Here is a 12,500-nt window from a genome sequence, read left to right as displayed (position 1 = left end):
ATGAGCACAGCTGCTCCGAATCACAACCTGAAAACAGAAAATTTAAAGGCCTACTTCACCGGTGGGAATATGAATATTGAACTCTGAGATCCTATGTAGAATAAATGTGCACAACCTACAGAAACAAAAAGATTAAAGGTGGAGTCAGTGATTCTGGAGAACTCTTGATGTCAAAATCGGTGAATCTCCTAGCCTAGGCTCTGTAAAGGTGTATGTACGCAAAGTGTATGTAAACAAAGGGCCCAACTTAGCTAGCAACATGCCCGTTTACAGCGCCTAGGCTGTGTATGAATACTGTTGTTGTTGTTTTACAGACAAAATCACAAAACACATGTGAGTGATTATATGAGTTATGTGAAATAGTTCCTTGAATTGCTATTGTACAAATCTTGTTTAAATCTTGCTGCTTAGTAATTTAAACAAATATACAATTTGGCTCAAGAGAAACGCACACACCTACTTCAAGCTACTGATGAATATTATATTAAATTTCTCAATAACTTTATCGTATTGTTAACGTACGTGTGAGACACCAGAGCAATGCCTGCTGGGAGTTGTATTTCTTCTTGTTGAGCAGGAAAGACAGAACAGGGACGTTCCTCTCTGGATCCACGATGACGTCATCTTCTGACAGAGGCTCAAACTTCTGCTGGACTGACACTAGACACACAAAGAAAAACTAATATTTAAATTCAATCTGGATTAATGAGTCATCTTTAAATTAATGATATGTTCCCAAAGTTTACACATTTCAAGACTTCAGCTTTGTATGTGCTGTTGGATATCACTTTGAGACACATCATGTTACACACAAAGAAATAAATGGGCAGATATAGAGCTCTCATGGACTTGATGATTTGACAGGGGGACAGCCCTAAGCCCTCACTGACTTAGCAGGAACGCATGAGTCTGTAGGGGACATTGGGATTGTTTGGACTGTTTAGCCAATCAGAACACACACACACACACACACACACACACACACACACACACACACACACACACACACACACACACACACACACACACACACACACACACACACACACACACACACACACACACACACACACACACACACACACACACACACACACACACACACACACACACACAGCGGATACGAACCGTCTAGAGGAGCAATGGGATCTGCTGCTGCGCATGATCCAGATCCAGAAACTGATGATTCAGCATCTGATAAAAACAACAACAGTGAGAAAAATTAAAAATTAAAAAAGAGATGCAACTTTACACATAGATATTATTATGTATTTTAACATAATTATTTAGATATTGCCAAATTTACACATGTATTCCAACATTTCTGACAATTTCTTTTAATTTTTTTTTAATATTATTTGTATTAACAGGTTCTAAAGACATAAACAACACCTATGACAACACAGAAAAAAAATGAAAAAACAAACAAACAACCATATTTTACTATTTTCACCTACAGTGTCTCGAATTAAACTAAATTAATTTGTTTCTATAATAAAAGTATAAAAACTAATTTGCGTACCAGAGTTGATGTAGACGGTCTGAGAGGTGATGATAGACGCCTGGTAATCCTTCTTGTTCTTACTGTCGGCCGGCAGAGCAGAGTCCGCTGGAAAAACAAACACAAATACTTTATTAAACATTTAGGAACATTTGGTTTCTTAAAGTTTACACTGCTCCAATTTAGAAATTAAATATATAAATAAAGAGTATGGCCAAGTGAAATATGTTTTGGGGGCATTTTTGATAATTTCCAGGTCAATTTTATAAAAACGTTTTGCTCTATCATGTTACTGCCAGGGGTCTCCAAATCCAATGTAAGACTTTTTAAGACCTTTTCAATACCACTTCAACTTAATGCCCCCCTTAAAATTCCCCCTGAAATAATTATATTTTTTAATTTATCAAATTAAATCCAAGGGCAAGTTCAGATTTTTCAGGGACATTTTGGCCCGACCCTCAGCTAATTTCATACCCTGATATATATGTCTAAATACATAGTTTATATAAATATTGAAGTAATAAAAGAATAAGAAGTATATAAATATGAAGATTTGAGTCGTAAAAACATAGTAAATCTAGAGTCATTATTCCCAATGTGTGTGTTTTCTTACTGATGGTGAATTTCTCTCCTCCGAAGTCGAACAGGAAGCTCTTCTGCTGTTGGTTGTAGCTAAGCCCCGCCCCACAGATCCTATTGGCCGGCCCTCGTCCAATCACGTCCCAGTCCTGGTCTCCACACATCAACACTGACGGGGAACTCAGCAAACCACAGAGAATGGAGCCTGCAGAGAGAGGGGTTCAAAAGTTCATTCATCGATTCCTTTCACACACTTATAGATACACTATAGGCCAGAGTTTAATAAACAGCCTAGGCTCTGTAAACTGGTTTGTAAATAAATGGGCTATTGTACTGTAACTAGCAACAAGCAAGTTTACAGAGCCTAGGATGTGTATTAACACTGGATTTTTTTTCCACAAACTCCCAGTACAGACAGGTATTGGATTGTGAGGAAAACCTGCAGAGAGAGGGGGTTCAAAAGTTAATTCACTCGATCCTTTCCAAAGTGATTGGACTCTAGGAGCTTTAATGACAAACCATTTTAAATACACATGTTTTAATATGGAGTTGGTCCCCCTTGAAATTAAAGGGGTAGTTTGGAATTTTGGACTTAGGAAAGCAAAGTTCCACTGCTGCTGAGAAACTAGTCCCTCAAAATGTCCCACATTACTTGACTTCAGTGAGCTCTTTAGAACGACCCATTCATTCATTCATTTTTGTAATGTTTGGTTAACTGGATGGCTTGTTGCTTTTTTTTGGACACAGGACTGAATAAAACTCCCGTATTCAATAATGCAGAGGTGTGGCCTAATACTTTTTTTCCCATAAAGCTTAAGTAATATCCCTGTGCTGTGCCCATTCAGTCCCTGTGTGTGTCTACATAGTAACGTACCTCCGTTGAGGACGTTTTGGTTGAGTATGAAGCCGTCGCAGCACGTGTCGCGCCTACAGCCGTCCTGACAGAAACGATGTGCGTCGGACAGATTGGTTCCCACCGAGGAAAACACCAGAGTCCTAAACACGCCTGAGAGAGCCTTCATCATCCTCATCCTCTGAAAGGTTTGTTTATCCTGCTGGAGAGAGGAGAACTCTGACCCTAATACACACAGACAGACAGACAGACAGACAGACAGACAGACAGACAGACAGACAGGTTTAGTTTAGGTTTATTCAACCATCATCATATCAAATAAAAAATATCATTGTATACTATTATTATTCCTTTAGATTTAGGATTTTTTTTTTTTTAAGAATTGAAAAAAAATTATTTCGAAGAAATTGTGACGTGGTGGTTATGGTTGAAATACCTTTCTTCCTGATGACCAGCAGATCTGAAGCTCCGCCCCTCACTCTCAACAAGCAGCTCAGCCAATCAAATCGCTCGGCCTGAGGATTACCCAGAAACCCACTGGCCTGAAACAATAACCATTAAAAAGTGTTTACATACATGACCACGTACAATGTTAAATACACATGTGTGTGTATTTATACGTGTGTGTGTGTGTGCGTGTTACCTTCTCAGAGGTGTTGCAGTGTGTGTTCAGAGTGTGTGTGCTGTAGAGTTCACACTGAGTCTGTTTGTTGAATAGTGCCACATGGTGGCAGGACGGCTCCACTGCACAAGCTGACAGACACACAACACACACACACACGCACACACACACACACACACACACACACACACACACACACTCACACACACACACACTCACACACAACACACACAAAACACACAACACACACACAAGTTAGACCATTGATCTTGAATGAACAAGAATAAATGAAATCTTCATGTTGAACAAATTTAAATAAATAAAATATAAAAATGTTTTGCATTATATTTATACTTTGTTTCATCGTTTCGTCAAGACCATTCCACAGATGTAAATACACATCCTTTATAGAATGGTCCAAGCATAATGTTTCATATTTAATATTGACCCCCTCTCTATCTCTGAACACTCTTTGTATCCTTCTAGGCAGCATTTTTTGTTTGTCTGTAGTCTTACATTTTCCGAGATCATTAGATATTAAGGGGTGTCATTTGTCATTTAAATACAGTATATAGGTGTGTAGATTGTTTATTACATTGTGTGTGTGTGTGTGTGTGTGTGTGTGTGTGTGTGTGTGTGTGTGTGTGTGTGTGTGTCTTACCTTGTACACAGGACGTGAGGTCAGTCGACATTGTTTGCAGAACTTCAGCGGCTTCAGCTCCGACAATCAAATCTGATTCAGGAACAGCTTCAAACCTGATGAGAACTACAAGACACACACACACACACACACACACACACACACACACACACACACACACACACACACACACACACACACACACACACACACACACACACACACACACACACACACACACACACACACACTAAAATACAGGCTAAAGAAAGACAAAAAAACCGAACTAAACCTTGTCTGTTTGCATCTGTATATTTCTCCTATACAACCATCTTTAACGGACAATATCTCAACATACGTTTTTTTTTCAATACTCTCAACCAAAAATCTCAACTTCTAAAGCAATTACATCAACTAAACTTTCCATAATCATTCTCAGCACTATTCCGAAGGTTATTACAGAAGGATTCGTTCATATGTTGTTCACTGTCTGATTTATGAGAAATGTTGTCATTTGCTGAGATTTGCTTCCTTTACCATTGCACTGGTCATCAGTCAACGGCTTGTTTTCATTGGTCCATTTAAGCTCCTCCCCTCTGCTGTTGACACACCTCCAGCTGCCCGTCAGGAAGTCAGGCTGCGCTGGCAGGAAGTCGCCTTGTTCTGAACATCTTAGGCCTCGCATCTGGCACTCGGTCACACCTGATGTTTATATACAAACACACACAGGTTAAAACACACCAACACACACAGGTAAATACAAATACTTATATCATCCTGCATTTTGAACGTCCGATAGTCATCAACTAACCCTTTAGACTTATTAATAAAACATACAAATACATTGAATCATAACTTTAAGGATCAAAGATCTATTTTTAACTTTAACTACAACAAATGTAACTGTATTTGTACTCTCAACCGTGGCCCTAAATCACTGTTGTACGAATTTCATGAAAAATAGTCTGCTACAAACACTTCTCATCAGTCAATGAAAATGTCCACTTCTAGTTCCAGTGTTTTGCATCAGAAAGGTTCAAACTGTGCCAGGACTCACATTGATTGACAGCTGAAGCTCCGGAGGGGGAGGATCCTATTGGACACTTGTTGCAGAAGTCCCGCCCCTCTTCATCCTGATAGGTTCCCCGAGGACACAGAGGACACGCCCCCAAACGGGAGTAACTGCCAGCCGGACACACCACTGAGAAAATAACACATAATTTTGGTCAATACATTTTCCCTTCACAAAAGGACATAAAAAAAAGGAATTAGTGGTAAGTAGATTTTTAAGAATTAAAATTGAAATACAATGAGACATGGATTAAGCCTAGTCCAGGACTAAATGGAAATTGTAATGGAGATTGTCCATTGAAAGAACAATTTAGTCCAGAACTAGGCTTAATCCATGGGCCGGTTTCGCAGACATGGATTAAGCCTAGTTCTGGACTAAATTGTACTTTCAATGGACAATCTCCATTCAAAATTCCATTTAGTCCAGAACTAGGCTTAATCCATGTCTGCAAAACCGGCCCATTGTGTTTTTCTTAGGGGTCAAAACATTATCATAAACTTTAAAGCCCATGGAAACCTGGTCTAAAATAATAAAAAACAACAATATATAATATCAAAGTTGGTTGTATCAAGAAGCTTTTTCAAAAATCTGATTGAAAAGAAATGGTCATAAATATTATAAAACTTTGTTAAAATAAAAACAGCTTTTTTACTGTCCAGACCGTTTGACAGGACTGTGTGGGCGTGGCCGTATCGAATAGTCTCAGAATTTCAAATAACTGAAGCTCACCACAGCCGTCACTTTCACTGTCCTGGCGGTAACCCTGGGAACAGCCGAAGGTTGGCATCGCCACGGAGACCAGTTTGGGCTGGGATGATGTCACCACCGACGGAATGTTACGCAGAAGTTCCAGAACACCTTCCACTAGTCTGGACTCATTCAGAAACAGAACTGATAGAACAAATTAAATAAATTAACTATTCAACACTGGACTTCTCCTTCTTGGGTTAAAATTGGAACATAAACAAGGCTTCTGTAAACAAAGTAGCTAGCAAAATGCCAATTTACAGAGCCTAGGCTGTGTAATAACACTGGATTTTTTCCAGCCCGCACACACAGTACAGACAGGTAGCAGATCGTGAGGAGATATTCACTGATTATGATAAAACATTTTTTTGACAACAAGCGTTCTCCAGAATCACTGACTCCACCTTTAAGTTTGTTTTGTACTATAGCTGATAATCAGTGTGTTTGAAAAAAATTAGATCGCAGGTGGTGACACAGTAAAACGATTTATTTTATTATTTGTGTGTGCGAGTGTGTTTTCCCTCTTTGTGTGTTTGTGTGTGTGCACTCACCAATGTCATGTAGGTCTGGTAGGTCAGATGTGGGGAGGTGAGACAGGTCGGCGATCCACGTTAACGTTAAATTCAACGTCTCATCGTCGATACACTGCAGACGCACTGAGGTACTGTCACACAAAGACACAGAGCGGCCTGAGGGAAGCTACACACACACACACACACACACACACACACACACACACACACACACACACACACACACACAGACACACACACACACACTGGATTGGTACGTTTGCGAATTTTTCATGACTCCATCTGAAAGTTTGCATATTTGATGTTGCATAAACGTTTCTTAGATCGGCAACCCCTTTGCAAAGTTTTTTCACATTTCTCGCACTTTCTGAATCACTGAAACTAAAGTGAGAAGGGTTAGAGACGGGTTGGAGACACCCGCAACGACTCTGTGACTATATTGAGAGAAAATCTGTTGTGTGAATCTCTTAAGTTTTTATTTTTTAATTCTTTATACTTCAGTGTAAACGGTCCGACGAACCTTGCATACACAATGGATGGTTAAGTAGACAGTATGTAGTATATACATGTTGAGTATGTAGGAGGGAGGACGTTAGTAGGGTTTTTACAACACAGCCAAAGTGTAGCGCAGGTGTGTGTTGTGTTTACCTGAGTGGAGCAGAGCCCCCTGCTGGTCAGAGTGTTGAACAGCAGCGACTGTAAAGAATTAATCTGAGAACAGGGAGATGACATCACCCACAGCTGAGAGGACCGGACCAACTGGAGAGGCTGAGAGACTGAGAGAGAGAGAGAGAGAGAGAGAGAGAGAGACACACACACACACAAAGAAACACACTCACGCACACATGCACACACACACACACACACACACACACACACACACAAACACACACACACACACAAACACACACACACACACACACACACACACACACACACACACACACACACACACACACACACACACACACACACACACACACACACACACACACACACACACACACGTATTACTTTTGTGCTTTGAATACAATTTAAATTCATGATGATTCCAATTTCATACATAATACACATTGTACAATTGTAATGGCCACAAGAAAATGCAAAATAAAAGATATCCTACTTGAGAAAAAATTATAAAAAAATAAATATTTCGGGGCTTTTACTTTGACAGGCTCCTCTCAGCGGTTTGTCGTCTCCGTTCCATCGTCGACTCTCGGTCTCACACAGGAAGCTGCTGACAGGAAGGGAGTTCTGGTAACCACGGTGACAGATGAGGTCACAGCTCTGGAATCCGTTAGCGTCGGGACGGCAGAGCAATGCACCATGGGTAACGGCCGAGTCGGGACAGAGTGGACCTACGAGAATGACAATGACATATCCGTTAACCAATTTAAACATATTATTTTGAATCAGCCCCACTCCACCTGTAACTGTTTTAATTAGGCTATTGTTCTGCTTCACTCATTTTGATCTGAATGTTTTAATTGTTCTTGTCTCTTTGTAAACTTGTTGTATATTTGCATTGTGTTTGTGTGTGTATTGTATTTTTACTCAACATCATTGTAAATGACGGTCATCACCCCTCAATTGATCTTTCGAGGATAAATAAAGGAAATGAATGAATGAATTTTCAAAATATTACAAAACAAAAAAGGCACAGAAAGTTGTCAAAATAGTGTTGCGAGGAAGAAAACAAATCAGACTGCAGTATCAATAACATCCACTGGAAGTAGCTGGTTACACTCTGATTTTAGTCTCTGTAAACCTGGTCTGAAATACTAAAAATCAATATATGATATCAAAGTTGCGGAAAGGCAAATTTCAATGTAACAATTGACCAATAAAGTAACTTAACATGACATAGTTTGAAGGATTTAGTGGATTTGGGTTTACAGTTAGAGGGGCTTTAAATAAACTTTTAAACTACATCAAACTATAATCAAAGTGTTTGAAGTTACGGGCACAAGATGGCGTCCGTCCGGCGGTTTTAAGGGTCCGGGTTCCGGTCACTTCCTGTCCGTCATCAGTGACACACCAACAGGAAGTGACATCACACTGAAGGGGAGCAAATGAGCCGTCGGAGAGACACTGGGAACCATGTAGCTCACACCAGCTGGGACCTGAACACACACACACACACACACACGCATAGAGATACACACACACACACACACACACACACACACACACACACACACACACACACACACACACACACACACAGTTCTCCAGTTTATGTTTGTTAACCCCCTAATTATTATTTTTTTTAAGATTATTCTTTGGGCATTTTTGCTTTATTAGACAAATTGGAGAGACAGAGTTGAAATGGGGCAAAGAGAAGAGGACACGCAGAGTACTGACCCGAGCGGGATTAGAACCCGGGTCTGCTGCGGGGCCTTGGCCCGTGGGGGGACACCCTACCCACTGAGCTACGGGCGGCCCGACCACCTTGTTTTTAAATACTTGCGTATAAAGTTTGTGTTGAATTAGGTTTGGGTAAATCGAGTGTGTGTGTGTGTGTGTGTGTGTGTGTGTGTTTACATGTCAGCTGTCCAGTGGGGCCCTGTGTTGCCGTCTGTATCGGTTCTCCGGTCAGAGGATTCACACACCAGCCTGCAGCGCCTCCTGTCTGCAGCACCGAGAAACGACCGTCCTGAAACACAGGACACAAAATGTTTTAAATCCGTCAGAAACTAACACCTAAACGAGCTTAAGACTTTGTAAAATGCAAAAATGCCCTTCATTTTGTTTGCAATGATAAATGCTGCTGCCTTCAAGCTGTAACCAATAAAAAAATATTTCACCTGCTCTGCCCATAAAGAATAGGATTATATGGCGCAAAAAATATTAAAAGATAGACCAAAAGGGACATTGACGAGCCGTGCTACAGCCATTTCAATGACTGTGTGACACTGTCCCTTTGATAGAAGGGTTACATTTAAGCATGCATAAGTTAATACCTGCTTCCTACGGGCACTGCACTAGTATTAAGAAAGGAAAAGCCATGACTTAATGAGTTAAAGGGGGAAAAAATTAAATTTAAAATATTTGTTATTTGCTTTGAAATTATGTGTGTGTGTGTGTGTGTGTGTGTGTGTGTGTGTGTGTGCGTGCGTGCGTGTGTGTGCCTTACCTCCTCACACTCCGGGTTGTAAGCTGAAGGCGTTTTGATGTCAGATCCTTTCATCCAACCAGAGAGCAGCGTGTGAGACTGAGCTCTCTGACAGCGAGATAGACCTGAACACACACACACACACACACACACACACACACACACACACACACACACACACACACACACACACACACACAGTCACAATCACATTTTGAAAAAAACATTTAATACACACTTGAAAACCCTCGGTCAGGTTTTTGGTGCACTTAGCGACTATATGCAATACAATAAAAAAAACGCTTTGTTGTTTTGCGTGTCTGTGCGTGCTTGTGTGGTAACATGTTTGCGTCCGTGTGTGTATGTGTGTATGTCTGTGCATGTGTGTGTATGTGTGTATGTCTGTGCATGTGTTTGTGTCTGTGTGTGTGTGTACGGTGTCTCACATTTGGGCAGGTGCCGTGATCGGTCAGTCAGAGAGTCAGGGATGTATTCTCCATCTTCATCCACACACCAACACTGACCTGAAGACAAGTGTATATTTATTCAAGCATTTCTGAGAAGATTGTGATACCAACAAATCTGTGTATGTGTGTGTGTGTGTGTGTGTGTGTGTGTGTGTGTGTGTGTGTCACCTGTGCTGTGGTAACACTGTGTGTGTATCCAGTGTCCGTCAGAGTCACATTGTGGGCCGAACATCTGGTAGGAGCGACGGTGAGGAGGAAGGAACATCTGGACGGCTGAAACATTAAGAAAAAACACTTCAGACACTATTTCATTTGGTAAAGAAATACATAAATAAATTAATGTAAAGGACCTGTCTATCTGTCTGTCTGTCTGTCGTCCCATGTAATCTCCAAACTTCTTACGTTTTTTTTGTTGATTGTAGCGCCCCCCTTGGTCTATGTTTTTTTTAAATAACTAATCACCATCAACAACATTACAAGCTATATCACAACATAAATAAATTGATTCCAAGGATTTTCCATGATTATTTAGACATGTATTTCCACTTTTTACTAAATCTACATCGCTTACTCACTAGAGAAAGCAGCCAATGACAGAGCAGCTTTGGAGCGGCTCAGTAGCCTATCAGAGACCGGCAGCAGCAGCGCCTCGTGTGATTGGTCGATCTGCAGTTCCTCTGGGCTGAGGCTCAGACCGTCAGCCAATAGGAATCCGTATCCCAGAGGGAAGTGGGAGGAGTTAGAGAGGGACACCACACGCTTCACTTCCTGTTGGAAAGCAGTGACCTCATCGAGCGCCATCGAGCATTTACCTGCAAGTCACAACGATAATATTAATAATTATAATAATAATACCAAATTCATTCTGGTACATTTTACATTCGCAAATATTCATCTTTAAAGTAACTAAGAGGAACTTTTAAATACTTTTTTGACAAAACGATCACATTAAAGCTGGGGTATATGATTTCTCTTAAGAATAATTAACAGTTTTTCTCTGACCTGCAGAGGACTGAAGGTTCTGCATTGATCTCTCAGGACCTGAAAACAAGAAGAAGTGAAATGAAGTCAAATAAAACATAATGGGTGTTTGTGTTGAGGTTCAGCCCTCTTCACAGCAGACCTGGGTTAGAATTCGGCCTGTCTCATTCCCCTCTCTGCCCCATTTCATCTGTCTCTCTGCACTATCCATAAATCATTAAAAATTCCCCCCCAAAAAAGTGCGTGATTAAGTTTCAAATAAACTAAACTAAAACTAAACTAACACTAAACTTACCTGTTGACTGGTAGTAGTAAAAAAAAAGCCTGTACATGAAAACAACACTGGGATACTGGCCCTCTTTTTATCTAAGTCTGTTATAACCATATAGCAGGATTAGTGAATTTCTGCGCTTTCTAACTCGTTCAATATAAACTAAACAAAACGTAACAAGAAATAACAAAACATAAATCTAAACTACACGTGACAGACCCTGTAGACTGGTAGTATTAATCTTTAAAAATGCCCCCCAAAAAAAAAGTCTGAAATAAACTTAAACTAAACTTACATGTGACAGCGCCCCCTGTTGACGCAGTAGTAGAACCCATCATGGTTTTTCCTTCAGCGTTGACACAGAAGCATCGCGCCCCGACACACTGCAGTGGCAGGAAGCTTCCGTCCTCTGAACACGCCGGGATGTGTATCTGAGCGCCGGCTGACATTTTGGCTCTTTGGCTCAGCGCGGTTTCTCTGTCTCTCTCACAGCTGGAGGGGCATCGAGGGGGGCGGCCGGCCGAACGCGACCCAGCGACCTCCACACCGAGCGGGGACACACACCAACACTCTGAGCCCGAACACTGGACCTACGGGACAATACCATATGAGTCAAGATGGTTTATTTGTCAAAGTGTGTGAGTGAGTGTGTGTGTGTGTGTGTGTGTGTGTGTGTGTGTGTGTGTGTGTGTGTGTGTGTGTGTGTGTGTGTGTGTGTGTGTGTGTGTGTGTGGAGGGGAGCAGCAGTCAAATTCTTAAAAAAACACAAGTGAAGAGAGCAACAGCTGGGACACAAATAAACACAACAGTATAGTGCGAGGACACAGAGCAGATAAAAATATCATTCTTTTACACTGATGGTCTCGTTTGCTTTTACATGTAATTTATGATCATCAAAGGAAAAGTTAGACTGTTTCAGAAATATTCAAAAGTTTGTCGTAGCACCTTGTACTTGTATTTTGTCTTTTTAGTGGACCTTGAATCTCCTCAATAAAGTTGATTGATAGATAGAGTAATATTTGCTTGACAGTTAAACAGACCTCCTTGAAGGAACCGCTGGGCGAACAGCTCGGGACGAAGATGATGTCGTCATTAACGTTTTCATCAGAGCAGGAACGG

General features: G+C 40.9%; 1 protein-coding gene across 1 annotated transcript in view; it reads right to left on the bottom strand.

Annotated features, from left to right (window-relative positions):
* tg (thyroglobulin) overlaps positions 1-12,500 on the bottom strand; it is a gene marked incomplete at both ends in the record, with an annotated part of 33,525 nt that overhangs the window by 13,097 nt on the left and 7,928 nt on the right. Inside the window, 24 exons of the mRNA XM_080053324.1 lie at positions 1-27; positions 523-660; positions 1,129-1,179; positions 1,523-1,609; positions 2,115-2,285; positions 2,955-3,158; positions 3,370-3,475; positions 3,577-3,686; positions 4,217-4,321; positions 4,733-4,897; positions 5,253-5,396; positions 5,997-6,158; positions 6,566-6,713; positions 7,196-7,323; positions 7,714-7,905; positions 8,509-8,670; positions 9,092-9,203; positions 9,684-9,787; positions 10,109-10,186; positions 10,298-10,402; positions 10,705-10,941; positions 11,132-11,170; positions 11,677-11,971; positions 12,422-12,500. The exon at positions 1-27 is cut by the window's left edge and continues 150 nt beyond it; the exon at positions 12,422-12,500 is cut by the window's right edge and continues 17 nt beyond it. Of these exons, the coding sequence (XP_079909450.1) occupies positions 1-27; positions 523-660; positions 1,129-1,179; positions 1,523-1,609; positions 2,115-2,285; positions 2,955-3,158; positions 3,370-3,475; positions 3,577-3,686; positions 4,217-4,321; positions 4,733-4,897; positions 5,253-5,396; positions 5,997-6,158; positions 6,566-6,713; positions 7,196-7,323; positions 7,714-7,905; positions 8,509-8,670; positions 9,092-9,203; positions 9,684-9,787; positions 10,109-10,186; positions 10,298-10,402; positions 10,705-10,941; positions 11,132-11,170; positions 11,677-11,971; positions 12,422-12,500 (3,149 nt within the window). The remainder of the gene's footprint in view (positions 28-522; positions 661-1,128; positions 1,180-1,522; positions 1,610-2,114; positions 2,286-2,954; positions 3,159-3,369; positions 3,476-3,576; positions 3,687-4,216; positions 4,322-4,732; positions 4,898-5,252; positions 5,397-5,996; positions 6,159-6,565; positions 6,714-7,195; positions 7,324-7,713; positions 7,906-8,508; positions 8,671-9,091; positions 9,204-9,683; positions 9,788-10,108; positions 10,187-10,297; positions 10,403-10,704; positions 10,942-11,131; positions 11,171-11,676; positions 11,972-12,421) is intronic.

Source organism: Ammodytes marinus (assembly GCF_949987685.1).
Source record: "Ammodytes marinus genome assembly, chromosome: 25".
Lineage (NCBI taxonomy): Eukaryota > Metazoa > Chordata > Actinopteri > Uranoscopiformes > Ammodytidae > Ammodytes > Ammodytes marinus.
The sequence above is the reverse complement of the archived record's forward strand: the minus strand, read 5'-3'. Positions and strand labels throughout refer to the sequence as shown.